Source organism: Erythrolamprus reginae, chromosome Z (assembly GCF_031021105.1).
Source record: "Erythrolamprus reginae isolate rEryReg1 chromosome Z, rEryReg1.hap1, whole genome shotgun sequence".
NCBI lineage: Eukaryota > Metazoa > Chordata > Lepidosauria > Squamata > Dipsadidae > Erythrolamprus > Erythrolamprus reginae.
Window position 1 is genome coordinate 9673541 of NC_091963.1, and position 22530 is coordinate 9696070.

Consider the following 22530-nt stretch of genomic DNA (forward strand, 5'->3'; position numbering starts at 1 on the left):
GACTCATCCAAAGTTAACCTCCTCAAACAGTAAAGGCTCATCCCCCAATTTTATCAATCGCACCTCAAACCCTCTCAACAACCAAACCCAAATAGACTTCACTGAAGACCGTGTTAAAAAAGCATGATGTGACCTTAAACAGTCGGACCAGATGGTGTATGTGCATACTTCCTAAAAAAAGCTCTCTTCTGCTATAGCTAAACCACTAAGCATAATTTTCAAAAAATCCTTCAGAACCAGTACACGTCCCAAGCTATGATGGGAAGCAATGGTCATCCCCATCTTCAAAAAAGGAGACCCCTGTCTTGTTGATAACTACAGACCAATATCACTATGCTGCGTCCCATGCAAAGTCATGGAATCAATTATAAACCAATCAATTACTCTCCACCTAGAAACTAATAAACTGCTCTCTAACAAACAATTTGGATTCAGAAAAAAACTATCCTGCAAGCTGCAGCTCCTCCACTGCAAAAACATATGGACAATTCATCTAGATCAAGGAAAATCCATAGATGTACAGGATATTAATGATACAGGATATTAATGATATTATTTCCATCTTTCAGAACAGGATTCATCACAGCAACAAAAATATATGTATAAGATCTGACTGTTTTTTTATATTAATGGGTTTTATCACGGGGTTAGTTTTAGAGACTATATTCCACTTCTGTTCATATTACTTTGTATGCCGCCCTGAGTCCTTTGGGATTGGGCGGCATAGAAGTCGAATGAATGAATGAATGAATGAATGAATGAATGAATGAATGAATGAATGAATGAATGAATGAATTCTATGCAACAATAAGGGCACTAATAGATTGAGGGTTTTCATACTCCTGCAAATATGTTTGAATTGTGTGGAGTTCCATCATTTAAACATCTTACCTGGGAAGGGAACTAGATATTATTATATAATTCTATATTAAAGAAGCAAGTTTACCATCAAAATATTCACAATAACTTTCTCAAAAGTGGTTTTTTTTTTTTTTTCAAAAGAAAACTGGGCATTTTTTTCCTGGAGAAGAAGGAAGAAGAAAACATTTCACATCTCATCCAAAAATCTTCATCTGTTGTGATGGTGAGAAGATGGAAGGATGGGTACTGACAGTTGAGACTAGGTGATGGGGAGATACAACCTTTCCTTCCATCCCTACAACATCTAGTCTCAACTGTCAGTACCTATCTTTCCATCTCTTCACCATCACAACTGATGAAGCTTCTGGGATGAGAATAAAACGTTTTCTTCGTCTTCTTCAAGGAAAAAATAGTTGCCTTTTGGGGGAGAAAACCCTTTTGAGATAATTATAATTTGGATGACTGAGAATCTCCATGCACATCATGATCACTTATTTTTATAAGAAACAATGACCATCCGTAGGATTTGGCTAGTTGATCCATTCATGCAGAATAAGATGGGATCAACTCTTCATCCACACATATATGTCTGGACTATTCAGGGTTGCTTTGAAGACCATGTACAATGCAAAGGATGTCTTACTGATGAATGAAAACTTTCACATTCAAGCCTCCAGAATAGCTTGTCTAAGTATAATGGATGCATCTGGACTATTTTATTTGAAATAAATTATGGGAGGAGGATCAGAAAAAAATGCCTCTGGCCCAATTTATGATGTAACTTCAGCCCTTCAATCACACTAATGATTTCCTAGAAGTTCATCAAAACAGAATTATAGTTCAAAACGGAGAAGGTCAGGATTTCCTCATATTGTGACACAACGCAAATGTAAGGGGGACACTCAAAATGAAAATACTTTTTAGCTGTATTCCCTAGCTACATACATTGTTCTACCTTTCAAAAAAGTACCTGTCTCTGCCACACATTGACATAATGTGACAATTATTACTTGAAAGTTAGGATGGCTGTTTTTCCACTTTTTTTTTTAAAGGGGATATGCAGAGGGTCTACGAAGTCTGCAAAGTGCTCCAGGGGCTGGGGGGAGGGAGAAGGCAAAAATGGAGATTCAGGGGTGGGCCTTCAGGAGGCCAAAAGTGGCTGTAAGACACACCAATATTTTCTTTAAAACTTCCAGTGTTGGAGCATTTCACAACTTCGGAAGGCAAGCTGTTCCCCTAATTGTTCTAACAAAGTGTTCAAACTGTCAGGAAATTTCTCTCTCCCTCCCTCCCTCCCTCCCTCCCTCTATCTGATTTGTATGCTGCTCCTCTCCAAAGACGTGGAGAGTAATTTAATTTCCGCCTATTGTTTCTTGTTCTACATTCAGGTGCTTTGGAAAATAGTTTGAATCCCTCTTCTTTGTAGCAACCACTGACATATTGGAAAATTGCTATCATGTGCCGTCTGTTCCTTCTTTTCATTAAACTAGCCGTGCCCAGTTCTGTTTTAGACTAGTTTAGTCTCTAGTCCCCTAATCATCTTTGTTGCTCTTCTCTGCACTTTTTCTAGACTCTCAATATCCTTTTTACATCATGGCGACCAAAACTGAATGCAATATTCCAAATGTGGCCTTAAAAAGGTATTATAAAGTGGTATTATAAAGTGGTATTAACACTTCATGTGATCTTGATTCTATCCCTCTGTAAATACAGCCTAGAACTATGTTGGCTTTTTTGGCAGCTGCTGCACATATTTAAATGGTTGTCCATTAGGACTCCAAGATTCCTCACAGTTACTACTGTTGTGCAAGGCACCACATATACTGTACATGTACATTATTTTTCTTGCCTAAATGTAGAACCTTACTTTTTGCATCATAGAATTTCATTTTTTTTAATAGTGCCCAATGTACAAGCCTGTCAAGATCCTTCTATATCTTGAGCCTATATTCTGGAGAGTTGGCTATTCTGCCAGTTGGTGTTATCTGCAAATTTAATGAGTTCACCATCTATCCCCTCATCCAAGTCATTGATGAAGATATTGAAGGCTATTGGACATAAAACAGAGCCTTGGGATATTCCATTCTATACTTCCCTCCATGCAGTTCCATTGAGCACTACATGTTGAGTGCAGTTGGTCAGCCAGTTTTGAATCCATCTGGTGGTGTTGCTATCTAACCCACATTTTGCGACTTTATCTAGTAGTAGGTTATGGTCTACTTTATCAAATGCCTTATTGAAGTCTAAGTAAATTATATTGACAGCATTCCTTTAGTCCACTAATTTTGTCACTTTGCTAAAGAATGCAATAAGACTAATCTGGCATGATCTGTTTTTGACAATCCATGTTGGGTTTTGTTTGCTTCTAGGTGTACGTTGATTCATTGCTTATCTTTTCCAGAATCTTCCCTGATATTGAGCAGGCTGATAGATCTGTAGTTTACTGGATCTATTTTTTTCCTTTTTTGAAGATGGGAACTACATCAGTTTCCGGTCACAATTCAAAGTGTTGGTAATGACCTTTAAAGCTCTACATGGCATTGGACCAGAATACCTCCGGAACTGCCTTCTACCACACGAATCCCAGTGGCCGATAAGGTCCCACAGAGTTGGCCTTCTCTGGGTCCCGTCGACTAAACAATGTCGTTTGGTGGACCCCAGGGGAAGAGCCTTCTCTGTGGCGGCCCCGGCCCTCTGGAATCAACTCCCCCCAAGATTAGAACTGCCCCCACCCAATTGTCTTTCGCAAATTACTTAAGACCCACCTGTATCGCCAGGCATGGGGGAACTGAGACATCTCCCCCAGGCTTTTATATTTCATGTTTGGTATGTGTGTGCTGCATGGTTTTAATGATGGGGTTTTATATGTTCTTAATATTAGATTTGTTTCATTGTAATATTGTTTTGTTGTTGTTGTGAGCCGCTCCAAGTCTTCGGAGAGGGGTGGCATACAAATCTAATAAATAAATAAACAAATAAACAAACAAACAAACAAACAAACAGCTCTGAGAGTTCCCCGGTGCTCCAGGATCTTTGAAAGATCTCAGTGATTCTCAGACCTCATCTACTAGTTCTTTCAGTATCTTAGGGTATAATCCGTCCTGTTCTGGTGATTTGAACTTGTCTAGAGTAGACAGGTATTCACTTACCATTTTCTTCCTTATTTTAACTTGTGTTCCTAAAGTTTTTTGTGATGCTGCTTTTGATAGGTTGGACTATTTTTCCCCCTTTGTGTAAAGACAGTTGCAAAAAACGTTTTAAGCACCTCTGCTTTCTCCCTGTTGCTTGTCACCTTCTTGTCACATTCTCTCTGCAATGGACCAATTGTTTCCTTGACTTTTTTCTTGTTAATATTTCAAAAAAGCTTTTTGTGTTACTTCATACTATTATTACAAGCCTTTGTTCATTGTGAGCCTTAGCTTTCCTCACTTCATTTTTACAGGCTCGGGCTATTTGCTTGTATTCTGCCTTAGTTATTTCCAACTCTTTCTACTTTTTATACTTGTGCTTTTTGTCTTTCAATTTGTCAGAGAGTTCTTTATGCAGCTGTAAGTTTCTTTTGAGTCCTATTATTTTTCTTTTTCATTGGTATTGTGCTAGATTGGGCTCTTATAATCTCACTATTCAAAATTTCCCAGGCTTCTTGAGTTGTTTTCCCCTTGAGGATTCTCGTCCATGGAATCCTTCCCAAGTTCTAAGTTTATTGAAATTAGCTCTCTTAAAGTCCAAGACTCTAGTTTGACTTTGTTCTACTACTTATGCTTGCATAATGTTGAATTCCAATATTGCATGATCCCTTGCCTCCAAGGTTCCGGTAGATTCAACACCTTTTATCATTTCATCTGTTAGTGAGAATTAAATCCAATACGGCTGATCCCCTTGTTCCCTTCTCTACTTTTTGGGTAGTAAAGTTGTTTGCTAGGTTTGTTAAGAACCTGTTGAATCTTCCACTTGGAAGATCAAATTACATGTATAAAAATAAAAACTATAAATAAAGACATTTTAATCCCAATATCAACAATTTTTCTGCACCATAGATGTAATAAAGATAGCTATTTTTCCAAGGTTTAAGGCATTCCAATACGTAGAAGAAATCTGAACATTCTCTATTTTTAATATCTGAAAAAGTTTAATGTGTCCTCGGAGAAGGGTGGCATACAAATCTAATAAATAATAATAATAATAATAATAATAATAATAATAATAATAATAATAATAATAATAATAATAAAAATAAAAATAATAAATGATGATGATGATGATGTATTGGTAAAAAAAGAACTTAGAGTTTTATATTAATTTTATTATCTGTAGCCATATCACCTATCTCATCATTTGAGACATTCTTTAATTTTAGGACTATGAAACATTAAGATATTGGTGGGATCAAATATTGCTTACATGTTTTTTTGCCTCTTTCTAGATCTCTCAGTGAATGTATATATATATATATATACAGCTTCTCCACAACTGAAACCATAGGTGTGCATATATAAGACTTACCATATGGCCATTTATCTCATATAATGATTCTAAGTGGGTCCTAACAATCCTTAAAAACAGATAAATAAATATGAATGTATCCTTTCCCCCAGGCACCAGACCAAATAAGCTCCCATTTCAATCCCCACCATAGCCCAATACTTGGGAGAAGAGCCAGGTCTTCATGGTCCTGACCCTCCTGAAGGCTAAAAGAGTAGACTTCAAGTATCCACTGAGAAGGCACACACAGGTAACAAGATTTAAGGAAGGGATCTGGGGTAGACTCCAGTGGTGGGTTTCACTTACCTTTGCTACTGATTCGGGAACAAGAGAGCGTAGATATGCTTCATGCACACACATATACAGAGTGTTTTTAATGACATCCGGAGAGTGGACAGAGTTTCACACCACTGCTACCAGTTTGCTAGATCTGGAGCGAACCAGTAGCAACCACCACTTGTATGCTCACCTTATCTAATTTAATAGAGTGGGCATATAACCTGAGTGAGGGACAGTCTCACATTTACACTTATTTCATAATTAAATCACTATGAAAAACAGCACATAAAGCAGGCTTGCATTCATTTCCAAATACAAATATACAAACCAGCCTGTTGATTGTATTTATGGAAAAACAAATATAATGGAAGGGTTCTGAATGTCTATTGAAGTAAGGAAACTAAGATGATATACTACCAAAGATTATAAATTCTAGGAAGATTCTTAAATATATTTCTAATCATTAGACCTGATAAACCTGTCAAAGCTCTGACTAAGGATTAAATAGGAAGTGAACATCATGTTGAATAATCGTTTCCAAAAGCCTGAGGGCCTTAAATTTTCTGAAATACCACTAGCTGGAATGAATAGACCTTAAGAACATCAGTGGAGGAAAATATACACCAAAATTCATTTAAAACTAATTATAGAAGAGATTAAAAAAGGGGTATTTTTAAAATTGTTGTTGATTTAGTCACAAACTATTATTCAACAGGATTATTTCAAAATAAAATGTGATTGCTATATTTTGTGGAGACTATCCAAAATAACCTGAGGTATGACTTTTACAATCAAACAACAAAAATAAACAAGTAAAAATAAACAGGTATTAACACTCCAAATTTTCAAATAACCTTTTCTTTGGGAGTTTTCCATTAGTAGCATGTTATTGTTTCAGATTTATGAAATTCAAATTACCATAAGCAATATATGTAAGCATTTTCCAGTGCATCAAAATAAATTACCTTAATTCTAACTTAATTCTTAATTCATAGTGTATTACATAAAATTAGAAATTACTTTTTAAAAGAATCACTTTTTTCTAGATAGATTCTAAACAAGTGGTATTCAGAATGACAACAATTTTAGAATGTGAAGCTTAAAATATTGTTTTATATAAAATTTAATACCACAAGCATAGTTTCAAAACATACTGGTATGGATATAGAAATAATAAGATTTTATACAGTATACCTTAAATTTAGAATTATTCCTAAAATATGAAATTGGAAAAATTAGAAAATAATGGGTGCATATATTTAATATCCCTTACATCCTAAAGGATGGTCATGGTTACCAAAATTGCTTATTTATCTCAGATGGCTTTCATAATCCATAACAAGAAATTAACAAATTGAGTTTGTGTCCCCTGATCACTCAGGAATTAATGAAAAAATAGTCCTGGGATCACCAGACCTGGAGGTAATCGCAGCAATCAGCAGCTATTTTTTATTGTTTCATCTTTAAAGAGGGCTGCAATTCATGTCAGACCCAGCCTGCCATATATCAGTCATGATTTTACCTTGTCAAAAGGAGAAAACTGTAAATTTCTTACATAGTAAATCCATTTGGTATGAACTATGAACTAATCTTCAGGACAGAGAACCAAACTATTTAACAATATAGAATATAAGAAAGCTAGAGTTAGCATATAATTATACATCCAAAAACCTATATTCTTCATATACACTGGATTTTACAATGCAACCAAAGACATTGGTTTTGATCTGTAGACTATTAAGTAGTTAGACAACTAGCATAGTGGGATAAACCATTATCTACAGTTTCTACAATATCTTTGAATGTACAAGTTAGGGTTGAAAAAGATAATGAGGTGTATAGTGGCTTGCAAGTACAGTGGTACTTCTACCTACGAACCTAATTCGTTTCGTGACCAGATTCTTAAGTAGAAAAGTTTGTAAGAAGAATCAATGTAAAAGCAAATAATGTGTGCGATTGGGGAAACCACAGGGAGGGTGGAGGCCCTGTTTCCTCCCAGGAGATTCCTAGAGAGGCCCCACAGAGGCTTCTCCCCGCCTTTTCTGGCCCTGCTTCCTCCCAGGAGGCTTTTCCCTGCCTTTTCCAGTTACAGCTTTGGAGGCTTGGGTTTGTAAGTGGAAAATGTTTCTTGAGTAGAGGCAAAAAAATCTTGAACATCTGGTTCTTATCTAGAAAAGTTGGTAAGTAGAGGCGTTTGCAGGTAGAGGTACCACTGTATCTTCTTGAAAACTGACAAATATTCAACCACACAATGTATATGACAGGTTTGTATCCAAATAGCACAATTCAGATAAAAATTTGATGGTCAGGGATAAACAGGCCTAAAATTTGTTTTAAAAGCTAATTATTGCCTTTTTTGTTTTAGATAAATGCTATAAATATCTTGAAGTACATTTTTTAAAAGGCATCCTTTCATCTATCTACTGACTGAAATGTTTTATAAAACTGACTATGGAAATCTTGGAAGTAATCTTACTGATTATAATAGGATTTACTTTTAAGTAATATGCATTATGCATATGCCATCATACTTCACATACTGAAAACATACTAGGTAAGATTTAACAAGTCTTGTTTTGGTGTAGGAATGTAAACAACAGCCAAATAAGGAATAATTAAATACATTTCTGTGGTCCATATCCTTTATACATTTCCAGATGTATTCCAGAAGTTTGCTGCAAAAGGAAAATTACTTAAAAACCCAACACTTTCTGTTCCATGGGAAGATGTATTTTATGATGAAAAGGTCACTGATGGGTATCATTCAATAAAATGTATAACCCACATGTCGATCTAAATAAAAACAGCTGTATTAAGGGACTGGCACACAATCAAATAAATTAAGCAATAGTTCAAACACCAAGTTGAAATGCATAAGATGTACTAACAAAAATACTTTATCTGGATCTATTTTGCAAACCTGATAGAAACAGAGGGAAAAACAACTTGTTATTTGCAAAATACACTATCAATCAATAATTACTATGAATCCATTCTTATTTCAAATTATCACTAAAATACAATTGTTTTTCCAATTGTTACTGTCGTAGGAATTCTTGAAACAACCTATGACAGTGATGGCAAACCTTTTTTTCCTTGGGTGCCAAAAAGTGTGGGTGCACGTTATCACCCATGTGCAAGTGCCCACACCCAAAATTTAATGCCTGCAGAGGGCAAAAACAGCTTTCCCCACCCCGCCAGAGGTCCTCTGGAAGCCAGAAACAGCCGTTTCCCAACTTCTGGTGGGCCCAGTAGGCTCATGTTTCGCCCTCCCCAGGCTCCAAAGACTTCCCTGGAGCCGGGGGAGGGTAAAAACATTCCCCCAGAGGCTCTCTAGAAGCCAAAAATGCCCTCCAGAGCCTCTGTGCGAGCCAGAAATCAGCTGACCAACACACACATGCACGTTGGAGCTGAGCTAAGGCAACAGCTCACGTGCCAGCAGACATGACTTCACGTGCCACCTATGGCACCCGTGCCATAGGTTCGCCATCACTGACCTACGGCCACCATCTAAATATACTAGCTCTTAAGGAAAAAGATCAATATGCTACATGCAACTAATTGTCAGTGCAAAGAGAGAAATGCATGCTACAACTAACTTCATATGCAATCTATTCCAAAAAGAAAAGCATTTCAGCAAAATACTTAATAAGAAATTAAAATTATGAATATTGAATTATAATGGTAATATAATCAAATTGAATGAATTATGAAATTTTATGCACATTTTAAAGCACTACTTTAAAAATACAGATCTGCTGAATGGATTGCCTTATACAGCAACTTCCATAGTTGTTGTTTTTTGTGTCTACTGTAAACATGTGAGCAATTTTACAGTTATAGAAGGATACAATTTCTCTCTTGCATCATGGTCTTACCACCTAGCAGATGAGATATTATAAACTTTACTGGTCAAATACCCAACTATAGAAAAATGTACCCAGCCTGTTCTCCATTTTTTCTGGAACCATGGTTTATAGAGTTTCTAGCTATAATGACTGTGAAGAACACCAGACAGGGAAAAACTGAATGGTATTGTTGTGCTTTGAAAATCAATTGACAGACTAAATGTCTTCCTTAACCAAAGAGACTTCTTTGGAAATGTCTTCTAAACATTTTGTAATATGCTGGAAGCAGAGGTGGTGTAAAAAGACACTGTCACTGTGTAGACACTTTTTTTTTTTGCATGCAAAATACATGTCTGAATTTTGCTTGAGGATAAAATCTTGTTTTACTCAGTATCACATGAACTGAATAGATTATTAAAGAGCAATATAAACAGCGACATTATGTAGGGAAGTACAAAAATGGTTTATAAGGTTTCCTATGTAGCTTTTCCATTTCTGAACTTTTGAAAACAAATACAGCACACTGATTTTTGTTTGGGATAAAAATCTAAAATTGTTATTTTCCAAAGTTTGCTAGTTGTCCAAAGAAAACCATTGCTCTTATAGGGTTGTGTAGGGGGTATTGGAAAATTGCACTCTTCCAAGTGAATCACAAGTATCTTAATCTATTAATTATGTGAGCCCAAATTAATATTGTAGAGCAATATTATAGCAGTCCTGAATATTTTATATTTATAAAAAATATATTTGTATTCTCTTTTTCCAGGCAAACCCAAACCATCTGATTCACTGCCAAATACGAAGTACAGGATGCTCCACACTTACATCAACTAGTTTTGCAAGAATGAGATACAAGTTTGATTTCAGCACATTAACTCTTGGGATTCAAGTAGAAAAATATGGCAGAATCCAGAAACAAAGCCAAAACAACCCAGTCTTTCCACCAGCCATTCTCTGTTAGTTGTGTATACCCCTCGCTGTGGCTTTTGACAGCTCCTGGGGAGGAGCTTCCCATTACACAATTACATGCCTAAGGTTGATGGGTTTGCAATGTACACCACAGAAAGGGTGGAAGGGAAGCAATCCACTTCTGAGAGAATAACTTCAAAATAAGTTTTGTGTTTTTTTAAAAGAGAGAGATATGATTAGGAATTTTAAAAATGGGGATGCGTGGGTGAATGAAGCTAGAAGAAAGATTAAAACAGGGGAAGATGACAAACGAGGAAGAAGAAAGGGAAAAGGGTCAGGAAAAGCTCTTCAGTGCCAAAGGAAATAGAATCGGGAATGGAAGTTGAAAACAAGGGGGAAAGGAAGGTGGGAGAGAGGGTGACAAAGAGGGGGGAAAGGAGAAGGAAGGAAAGAGGGGAGAGGAAGGAAAAGGTGAGGGCCGTTCCCAATATGGCACTATGACTGGGGCAAGGAAAGGACAAAAACAAAAGAAGGGGGAAGCGGGGCAGGGCAGGGCAAAAGGGCACAGGTGAGAAGATACAGCAGAAGAAGCGGAGGGGGCTGGCGACACGGCACACCGGAGTAGCCGAGCAGAGGGCGAACGCCCCGGCGGGGCTGACAGCGCTCCTCCGGGCTTCCTCTGGCCCGCAGCGACGCCCGCACGGAACTTACTTCTTCCTGACTCTCTGGAAAGGGGAAGCGCCATCTTTTCGAGGCCGGCCCCTCGGTCTTTTGTCTGTAGCGGCGGTCGCGGCCGTGGGGGAAGCCCCCGGCTCGCGGAGCGTCGTCGTCGTCGTCAGGCTCTGCTGCTCGGTTGACATCCTAGTCAGCCGGACGGGGTAGAAGCATGGAGGGCGGCGATCGGGGATAGCGAGAGTGCGGGAGGAGGACGAGGGCGATAACGACGCTCCTCCTGCTCCAACGGCCACGGCGGCGGCGGCGGCTGCTGGGGCTGCGGCGGCTCCCCTTCTCCTGCGGGTCCTCCTCGGCCACCACGACCGCCTCCTGCGCCTCCTCTACCTCCGCCTCGCATCGCTGGCCTCAGCCGCCGCAGACCAGCGCGCAGGTAGCCGCATGGGGAGGAGGAGGAGAGGAGGGCCCGCCTCAGTCACACGCAATTAGACCCCTCGGACTGAGGGGAGGGGGGAAGGGGGGCTCCAGGGACCCGCGGCGGCCCTCGCACAACACGGCCGACGCCTTCTCCTCTGAGGCGCGCTCGCGGGCAGGCAGGAGACGCGGCCTCCGAGAGCAGCGCTTCGGCTGAGGAGTCCACCGCTTCCTTGTAAACGTTGGCCCAGCGCCCTTCCCCCCGCCCTGGCGGGAAGTGGAGGCGGTGGCCCGGGCGGGCGGGCGGAGGGCAGCCGGAGATGAAGTTTTGACAGCTCCTCCAGCTGCTGCTGCTGCCGCTGAGGAAAAGACGGAGCGAGCAGGGCGGGCGGACAGGCGCGAGCGCGCGCGAGGCGCTTTAAGGGTTCTCTCTATATATGTGTGTGTCTGTGTGAGAGCGCGCACGCCCGGCTGTGGCATACATGTGCGTCTGTGGTGTCACGGGAGGAGGAGGGGGGAGGACCTGGGGCCGTTCTCCCTTCTCTGGGTCCCCTCAGGCCCGGCCGCGAGCCAGGAAGTTGGAAGCGGCAGGGTGGGTGGGTAGATACAGCGTCGCCTCTGCCTCAGAGGGTGTTTTGCACGTGACGGGCGGGCCGGCTGACTGACGGGCTTGCCCGACCCGGCCCCTCCCCCCCTCCGCCTGAGGTGGCGGTTGCTGAGCAGCCACCTTCGACGTCGCGGACGCCGCCAAGGGAAGGGCTCCACGTACGACTTCGGAGAGGCGGCGCCCCCCTTGACTTGCCCCCCCACACACAACCCCTTCCCCCAAGAGTTGAGGGGGAAGGGGTGCGTGCGGGCATTTCCTTCCCAACGCCTCATTTGGAGGAGGGGGGAGGAGGATGTGGGGGAAGGGGAGGGAGAAGATCGTAGCGGCACTCGATCTGCGTACCGACCTCCCCCTCCCCTTCGCCAGCGGGGCCCCACACTGCGCCTGCCCGAGCCACCCGCCCACCGGCCACCCCCCTTTTCTCAGCCCAGACAGCTCATTCGACGCGCCGCCGTCGCTGACCTCACGGGCGACGGTTGGGCGGGAAACCTGGAAATCTGGATGGGTGGACCGGAGTTCGGGGAGTCCAGGGAGGCTCCGGAGAGCAAGCGCGCGCCCCCGGCTCTGTGTGCGCGCACGCGCGCGAGAGAGTGTGTGTGTGTGCGTGTGTGAGTTGCCAGCTGTGCTTAAACAAACCCGCCGTACGCAGCCCCTGCAAGGCGCCTCAACCCAGCCTGCAGGTGTTTGGGTGCCAAAGCGTCAGGCGTGCCCACCTCTCTCCGCAACGGAGGCGCCCTTTTCGAAGCTTAGTTTGGGAGCAACTGCGAGCGCAAGATAGGGGTTTTTTTCTCCGCCAGGCGTTCCCCACCCCCCACGCCAGGATTTCTCAACTTTTTTTTTGTTACCGCTTATCCTCTTCTCAATAACTTCAGCTATTCTGAATGTACATTGCTCAAAAAAAAAATGGGACACTTAAACAACACAATATAACTCCAAGTAAATCAAACTTCTGTGAAATCAACCTGTCCACTTAGGAAGCAACACTGACTGACAATCAATTTCACCTGCTGTTGTGCACATTCAACTTTGTACAGAACAATATTTTATTCATTCAGATTTAGGATGTGTTTTTTGAGTGTCCCCTTTATTTTTTTTGAGCACTATAGCACTATATCTGTCATCGATCAAGTGCAAGTCTGCTTGACTTATAATTCACTGAAGAAATTACAATTGTTTGTGGGCATCCAACTTTGTTTTCTTTTTTGTTATTTTTTATTTTTTAAACTCCATATTGATACATAAATCAATACACAAACCTTACAAACATATCCATAACATACATACAGTAGTTACATATTTCTAGCTGATCTCTTTTGTATTCATATCAACACCTCTCTCGTATGAATAAATTATCAGTCTGTATTCATGTTTCTTTCTCACTCCTACTCTCTCCACCTCTCCCATCTACCTTCTCTCCTTCCTTCCTCTCTCCACTGCATCTTCACCTTTCTCCAATCACTTCCTCTATCTCCTTCTTAACTTTCCCTTGAGCGATTTTGGTTCTAATAAATTTCATATAAGACAAACTGATAATACATTACTAACTAATTATATTCTTTTGGTGTCCCTTCTCTTACTTTGTTCTTAACTTTGTTTTCTGAACTCAAAATCTAACATAGCCTATCCCAAACATAAAGCATTAGTTCCTACCAGTGCATTTGGCAACCCTTCCAGCCCTTATTTATTTAAATTTCATATTTTAATTTATATGACTGTCCATCTCAAATTCATGACTTCCATTTTATTATATAGCAGTGGAAGTGATGTGCCGGTGCCTGGAGGCTGTTGGGAGCTGGATGGGTGTCAACAGACTCAAACTCAACCCGGATAAGACAGAGTGGCTGTGGGTTCTGCCTCCCAAGGACAATCCCATCTGTCCATCCATAACCCTGGGGGGGGAATTATTGACCCCCTCAGAGAGGGTGTGCAACCTGGGCGTCCTCCTCGATCCATAGCTCACATTAGAGAACCATCTTTCAGCTGTGGCGAGGGGGACATTTGCGCAGGTTCGCCTGGTGCACCAGTTGCGGCCCTATCTGGATCGGGACTCACTGCTCACAGTCACTCATGCTCTCATCACCTCAAGATTCGACTACTGTAATGCTCTCTACATGGGACTACCTTTGAAAAGTGTTCGGAAACTTCAGATCGTGCAGAATGCAGCTGCGAGAGCAATCATGGGCTTCCCAAGGTATGCCCATGTTACACCAACACTCCACAGTCTGCATTGGTTGCTGATCAATTTCTGGTCACAATTCAAAGTGTTGGTTATGACCTATAAAGCCCTTCATGGCATCGGACCAGAATAACTCCAGGACTGCCTTCTGCCGCATGAATCCCAGCGACCGATTAGGTCCCACAGAATTGGCCTTCTCTGGGTCCCGTCAACTAAACAATGTCGTTTGGCAGGGCCCAGGGGAAGAACCTTCTCTGTGGCGGCCCCGACCCTCTGGAACCAGCTCCCCCCTGAGATTAGAATGGCCCCACCCTCCTTGCCTTTCGTAAGCTCCTTAAAGCCCACCTCTGCTGTCAGGCATGGGGAAACAGATAATTTCCCCAGGCCTATACTGTTTATGTATGGTATGTTGTGTGTATGTTTTCTTAAATTATGGGGTTTTAGTTTAATTATTAGATTTGTATTGTACATTGTTTTTCTATTACTGTTGTTGTGAGCCGCACCGAGTCTACGGAGAGGGGCGGCATAATAGACTCATAAGACAATCATATTGTTCAGGCAATGAAGCAAGCCCTCTTTAAACTTGAAAAGTTTATTCTCCAAAGTCTTTCAAAGACCACTGTCTTAGCTTTTCTATTTTCCATCTATTCCATCCATTAGTAGCACATGTTAATGATATTGTACTTTATACCACAGAAAAAAAGATTAGAAAAAGACAAGGGTTATTAGATAAATTTGCATTACTGATGAAATATGTGTAACTATCAAAATAGAAAAACAATTGGAGATGTTTGTAAATGGAGAATGCTTGAAGGCCATCCTAAAACTATATTGAATTGAAAACAAACAGAACAAGGAAAGGAGGGGATGGAGTGTGGAGTAGAGTAGAAGGATAAGAATAGAAGGATAAGAAGGAAGAGGAGAGAAGAAGAGAGGGGGAAAAAGAAAGGGAGGGGGAAAGTAGGAGCGAGGGTTGGAAGGAGGTAGAGAAGGGAGTGGGGGGAGAGAAGGGGAAGGAGAGAAGGAAAGAAGAAAGTGGGAAAGAGGGGAGCAGAAGCGTTATTGTGGAATAAGGGAAGGATATGGAACAGTAAAAAAGCAACACCAATGGTATGTATATAAAAGTGAAAAATCACTCACACATTAATCATGAAACCTCCAGAACTGTAAAGCCTACACACTTGAAATTTGCCACACATGTTCCTCTTGGTTTCTAGGTGCTCACTAAGAAAGGATTTTTCAAAATGACCACCAGAGCATGAGTATTTCTTATTATTATTAAGAAGCTCTGATGCTAAGGAGTTCTACTGCCCTACCCTACCTGAAAAGAAATCTGATCCAAATGCAAAACAAAAGCAGAGGAGTTTTAGTTTTGCTTTTGCTTTCACGGTCCTGTCTCCTTTTTGCTTACACAGCAAATACCATTTGAAGTTCCAAACACCCTTCAACTCTCTCACGCACTAACAGGACGCTAACTAGGTAAATATAAATGGATGCTGGTAGGCAGAAACATACCCCCCCCCCTTATTTTCATCCTCAAATGAATCTCTTCTACTGTAAATTAAAAAGGCAAAAAAATGCAGGAAAAGAGTTACAGAAGCGATTAGGAAAAGACAAGTAAGGGAAGCTGCCTGTTTTTCCCAGGGCCAGTTCTATGTGGCATGCTCCAGAGTCAGTTCACCTGGCAGCCTGGTCATCCTCCAGCCAGAGAGCAAAACCAGGGATGCTGTTTACTGGGAGGCCCTGAGCAATTCATCTAAGGGATGAATTGAAAGTCTATGCTATGCAAATAATTTATTCATCTGTAACAGAAATTTAGCTTACCATCTCTAACAAATAATGCAGTCCCTTTTTAACTACTTATTAACTTTCAAGCTTTTAGTGTCAATTTATCAAGGTCCACCACCATATAGTTTTGTAGTGAATCATAGGTATTTAGTTTTTATGTATCAATATTACAACAGATAAGGTAAATGTTAATAGTTAAGAGGCTATATATTAGTGTATTTGTATGAGAAGCAAAAAGTAAAAAAAACTTAAAAAACTATTAGAAGAGTGGGTGGTGTATAAATATAAATTTATTATTTATTATATAAATAAATAGCCTAAATTACAATGCATTTCAGCTGCTTTTGTTTCAGTATCTTGAGTAAACCCATTTCATTTGGATGCTTTCCTGGAGATGGATGGATTGATAACAATCTTGTGATACACACAAAGTCTTTGCTTGGGAAGAGGTTAAAAACAACAGGGGCTAAAGAAGTGTATCAATGTTTACAGTTAGTGTTAACTTCAGCCTGTGGGCCAACCATACATGAGTTATTATAATGATTTGCCTACTGGCTGGGGAATTCTGGGAGTTGGAAAACATTGGCTTCGTTCTTTAGTCATGCAGCAAACCACAAGTCTTGGTTAGATTTATTTGAATCCTGTTCCAGCTGTTCATAAAAAAAAACCCTGGGAAGTGGAGTCATAAAATAGAAATGCGATTTTAGTGTAAACGTTGATTATCGCTGCAATGGAAATGCTATTCTTCAGAACCAAGAAAGATAGTACCAGTTCTGTAGTATTCCCCAGACATCACCCTCTTGATGTCTCTGGGAGATGTTGGCTGTTGGTAACTGTACTTGGCTACAAATGAAGAGAGCTGGTCCAATATTTTGGACAGCGTTTCAGACTGGGAAAGGCTGCTTTCAACTCTCTTTTCCAGCCCGAATGGAGCGGGCTCGCTTCTTGGCTGGATTCAGACTAATTGGTCCGTGAAATTCAGCGGGGACCGACTCCTTCTGCTCGGGAAGGGGCCAACTGACAGCGCTGGTTGGCTGAGAAGAGCCTCTCCAGGCTTAGCTCGCTTTTGGAGAATCCCCGGCGAAACCCTGAGCAGAGATGCACACGTGGCCTTCGTGACAACAGCCGTAGTTTTCACCCCGGCGCCTTCCCAGCCTTCGGGTTGTCTTCAGAAACTGCCCACCCCCGGGAAACAGGCGGAGCTTCACCCCGTCCGATTGTTTCCCACCGTTGAGATCAGCGGGAGGCTGGACTGGAAAAAACAGGGAAGGGCGCAGACTTGACCACGCGGACGTGGGAGGGAGGTGTAGGCGGGGGGGGGCCTTGCAGCCGAGCCGCAAAGGTGGCCAAGGTGGGGGCGTGTGCGTTACCTGTGCGCGCACAGAGGGCGTCGCCGATACCCGAGTGTTTCCTCTGGCGCTGACTCGAGGCGCTTGGCTCCCGACCAGAGACCCAAGCCGGCGTAACCGAAGCCTCGGGGGACTGAAATTGGCAGAGAGTGTGTGAGAGAAAAGGAGGGAGGCAGAGCGCCTAAGGAGAGGGTTTGGTTTCCAGCAATTTTGGCTGCAACAGCTGCTGGTCCTGCCACTGCTCCGGGGCTGGGGGAGGGGCGGGAGGGGTGGCGGAGGGGATGGTGGTTCTCGTGCTAATCCTGCTCCCCAGGGATAGGGGCCTAGCTGGGTTGGCCCCCTGCCTGGATTCTCTGAGGCTCAGTGCGGGGGTTAAGCCTCATTACATGGGATTTAACTTGTCCAGCCAAGTACAGAATACAGCCCAAACTCTACTGCCAGAGATATTTTTGAGGAAGGGCCTTGCAGATCCCTTTCCCCCAAAAGGATGTTAGGGTCAGGATTTTAGGTGCAGGTAAAAATCAGGATTTTAGGTGCAGGTAATAATGGCGATTGGCTAGAGCAGGGGATCAATACTGTTTACATTTATAAATATATAAATAAGCACTTGAAAAAGTATTCATGCTTCCTGCCTCTCCCCTCCATTTCCCTGCTTTCTGCCAAATTCAGAAGTTTAATTTTCCAATATTTTGCCTTCCATATAACTGGAAGGAACCTCATTGGCCATTTCTGGCATCATGGAATATTCATTTGGTGTGTTACGCAGGATGCTTACTTTGCCTGCTTTTTAGTGTACAGTAGTCCCTCGCTATACCGTGCTTCACCTACTGCGGCTTCACTTCATCGCGGGCTTTCAAGAAATATTAATGAGAAAAATCATTTGCGGATCTTCGCTGGTTTGCAGGTTTCTGAGGAAGTCGATCGGCAGATTTAAACAGCCCGCGGAACTCGGTCGGCAGGTTTTTCAAAAAATATATATCTAAAATTGTAAATACTGTATTTAAATACTGTATCTAAAATAAATACTGTGTGGGAAGGGTTTATCAACACTTAAAACAATGAAAACTTACCAAACAATTACAATATAAATACTTAAATAAGGACTATCAGTCGATAAATTCCCCATCGCGGATTTCACCTATCGCTGGAACGTAACACCAGCGATAGGTGAGGTCTTACTGTATTTCTCTTTTTTTGCCAAGAAAACATCTAGATTGAACTATTATCTCTTAATTGATTCTGTTTAATGTATTGGAATCATGTAACTTTTTGAGGATAACAAAATTACTGTAAGACCTTTGAACAACATACATAATTATACAATCTCTTGAGTGTGCATTTAAAACAACTACATTTATGTCTCTGGTAGAAAGGCTTATTTTCAAAAATATGTTCCCAAGGGATATTGTCTCTAAGGCTATAACAAAGGGGTAAAATTATTGAAAACACCAGTATTTGGGAGAGCAGCAGACAGAAAGTGGCATCCTTTATTTATTTATTTGTTTGTTTGTTTATTCCATTCCCACATATTTTGTAACACACACACACTGAAACAAAGAAACATGAAATTCGGAGCTGGGAAGTGAATTAGGCCAATGGGCACGCACAGTTCAATAGCTGCAAAATATGAAATACAGCATGTGTATTTGGCATTTAGATAGTTCTTACAATAATTTATCTTTGCCAAGACGTATGCATAGTTGATGGTCAGTATGAAAAATATTGTTCTTGTAATATATATACCAGAAGAAAATGATGTCCAAAACTTTACAATTATGGAGGGATTAAAGCCTGTTTGAATTTTTGTTTATTTTGAGTTGTTTATTATTTGCTGTGATTGACAGCTGTGATAACTCTTAGTCAAGATGTGGGGTTGGGAATGTCCATCAGGGCACTTGCCAGCATACTTTCTGACATGTGTAGAGACTTGGGAAGTCTTAAAGCTGTACTGACCCTAAATATTCATGTGAGCAATGATGGAGAATTATGGCAGAAGCCAGTGCTGGTCTGAAGAGACTCTTGTGGTTTCATGGAGTTCAGATTCCCTAATGGCTGAACATAAAATGGCTGGTGGCAAGCAGGACTTCTGCAGATCTTCCTAACAATGCTGTAAGGTAGTTTGCCTTTATAATTAAGTTATGCACTGATAAACAGAAGCTTACAGCGAATCCTATAAACAGCTGTCTGGTACATTTACTTTCGGATAAGGTTGAACTCAAGTGCCCAGTAGTATAGTGGCCAGTGTTGAAGGTGCTGTTGCTGCTGCTGTTTGCAATTATATTTTTATAACTGCAAACATTGGCGATCCTCAACACAGAGCTTTACAAAGTCTTCTTGAAGTCATTCAGGGAAGCAAAGCCCCCCCTTCTTCTAATAAGCGTATTGCGTTGCCACACTCATATACCTTTAGGATATGCTGGTTTTCAAATATTATTAACCATGAGGGAACCTGATTAGTTTCTAAGCTCAGACAAGTGCTAGATATTGATAAGCGATCCAATGGAATACTTCTCATCCTAAGCCTCCAGTGGTTTTACAAACCCATTAGAAGCGTTAAATAAGCAACATTAATGAAAATGGTAAAATGGATTGCTGCCTTAAGGAAATGAGCTTCCTTACACAGATATCCTTTAGTGAACTATGCAGAATGTACAAGTCTATTAATTCTCTGAAACTAATAATTCATTAACATACATCAGTTGAAACCACAGCCCCTTCTCTGTGCTAGCTCCTAAGTGTGTACCTCCATTGTTTGCTTTTTTTGAAAAAAAATTAAATTAGTTTTAATTACAATTTAAGACTCACACAACATAAAACAAGTGTTTTGTGAATTGTGCCCACCACCAGACAAACATTCATACCCCACCACCAATCGCAAAATATCTATTTACATATTATAAAGTGATTTCAGTTTGTTTCTTGTAACTTGGTCTCTGGAGGCGTCTGTAATATGGTAAATGATTTAGCTTTACTAGATAAATGGTCAAAGCAATGGAAACTGCAGTTTAATGTTTCCAAATGTAAAATAATGCACTTGGGGAAAAGGAATCCTCAATCTGAGTATTGTATTGGCAGTTCTGTGTTAGCAAATACTTCAAAAGAAAAGGATTTAGGGGTAGTGATTTCTGACAGTCTCAAAATGGGTGAACAGTGCAGTCAGGCGGTAGGGAAAGCAAGTAGGATCCTTGGCTGCATAGCTAGAGACAAGCAGGAAGAGGGAGATTATGATCCCGCTATATAGAATGCTGGTGAGACCACATTTGGAATACTGTGTTCAGTTCTGGAGACCTCACCTACAAAAAGATATTGACAAAATTGAACAGGTCCAAAGACGGGCTACAAGAATGGTGGAAGGTCTTAAGCATAAAACGTATCAGGAAAGACTTCATGAACTCAATCTGTATAGTCTGGAGGACAGAAGGAAAAGGGGGGACATGATCGAAACATTTAAATATATTAAAGGGTTAAATAAGGTCCAGGAGGGAAGTGTTTTTAATAGGAAAGTGAACACAAGAACAAGGGGACACAATCTGAAGTTAGTTGGGGGAAAGATCAAAAGCAACATGAGAAAATATTATTTTACTGAAAGAGTAGTAGATCCTTGGAACAAACTTCCAGCAGACGTGGTAGATAAATCCACAGTAACTGAATTTAAACATGCCTGGGATAAACATATATCCATCCTAAGATAAAATACAGAAAATAGTATAAGGGCAGACTAGATGGACCATGAGGTCTTTTTCTGCCGTCAGACTTCTATGTTTCTATGTCTCGGATTCTAGTCGCCATGTATCGTCCTACCTTGTCCCATCGTCCATCGCAAGTCAGTTTCACTAACCAAATTCATCCTTTTGTCCATAATCTCAAATTGAATGTGGTCCACCATGTGCCGGTACCAATTTTGCATTGTCCTTTTTGTCACATCCTTCCAACTACCTCCATTGTTTGCCGGGTCCTGAAATTAGGGGCGGATTACCATTACAGCCACTACTGATGCGCTATGTGTGCAGCTTCGGTTCTTTTGCATGCATGCATGCATGCACGCCCTAGTGTGCTTTTGCTTCTGTGCCAAATATAGTGTATTTACTTCCGCATCTCTACTTCGCGGAAATTCAACTTTCGCGGGCGGTCTCGGAACGCATCCCCCGCGAAAATCGAGGGAACACTGTAGTACAATTAAAAAGTCTGAAAAGCAAGGAACCCCAATATAAAAAACATACACATACAGTCATATCATGCATATATCTCAAGGCTGGGCTGTTCAAATCATTCGTGAATGTGTGTATGCATTCATTTACTCATTCACTCTTTCCCGCCGTCCAGCCTCCAGATAAGCAGGGATTAACGCCAGACGAACAATCAAGAACACCACAGTCCCACCAACACTGGCAGGGCAAATTACGGTAAAAGAAGAGGGAGCCAACTCCTCATTCACTAGTGCTGATAAGCAGCCAATAACTCCACAGTTCAATCCTGATCTACATAAATTCTCTTCTGGAAATTGATATATTTTTCACCAAAACAAAAACCCTTGCTTGGCCTACAGGCAGTTTTTGTGACATTGCTCAACGTTACAAGATTATCAGGAAGTTTTCACAGCCACCTGAGGAACAAGTGTTACACAATAGGTCTTGCACACTACCTTGTACTTTAGGCTTAAATAACCCCCTTTAAAGCCAAGAGACACAATATGTGTTCCCGTTTAATCTGAATTCTAGGGTTGGCTTAGCCTATCTTGTTAATGCAACCAGTATGTTTGTCCACTAAGGCCCGTATTGTGAAATGCAACCACTTGTGGCTTAGCCAATAAACCACATTGGTCAAACTATGCCTTAGCTAGCATGATTTCCTAACCCTGCCTTTTTTAATGCAGTGGATGACACAATATACTGCACCATATTTAGGTTTGACTTAGTACACGAGGCTAACCAGTCACCTGTCTCAGAGCTAGCTGCCATTGTTCTGAAAGCGATGCAGACAGATATTGAGCCTCGGTGGTTCAGTGGTTAGAGTGCAAGCTACTTCTGCTGATCACCAGCTGCCAGCAGTTAGCAGGTCGAATCTCAGTAGACTCAAGGTGGACTCACCCTCCCATCCTTCCAAGGTCAGTAAAATGAGTACCCAGATTGTTGGGGGCAATAGGCT

At 41.4% G+C, this 22530-nt stretch overlaps 1 protein-coding gene across 12 annotated transcripts in view; it reads right to left on the reverse strand.

Annotated features, from left to right (window-relative positions):
* KMT2C (lysine methyltransferase 2C) overlaps window positions 1-11906 on the reverse strand; it is a 197775-nt gene extending 185869 nt beyond the window's left edge. For 8 of the 12 annotated variants that reach the window (XM_070767433.1, XM_070767434.1, XM_070767446.1 and 5 more), the window contains exon 1: window positions 11091-11331. In XM_070767433.1, coding sequence (XP_070623534.1) covers window positions 11091-11239 — 149 coding nt within the window. In that variant the 5' untranslated portion in view covers window positions 11240-11331. Of the gene's footprint in view, window positions 1-11090 lie in introns of all 12 variants that reach the window. The other 4 variants (XM_070767439.1, XM_070767438.1, XM_070767432.1 and 1 more) reach the window with 3 other exon arrangements.
* Window positions 11907-22530: the final 10624 nt, after the last annotated feature.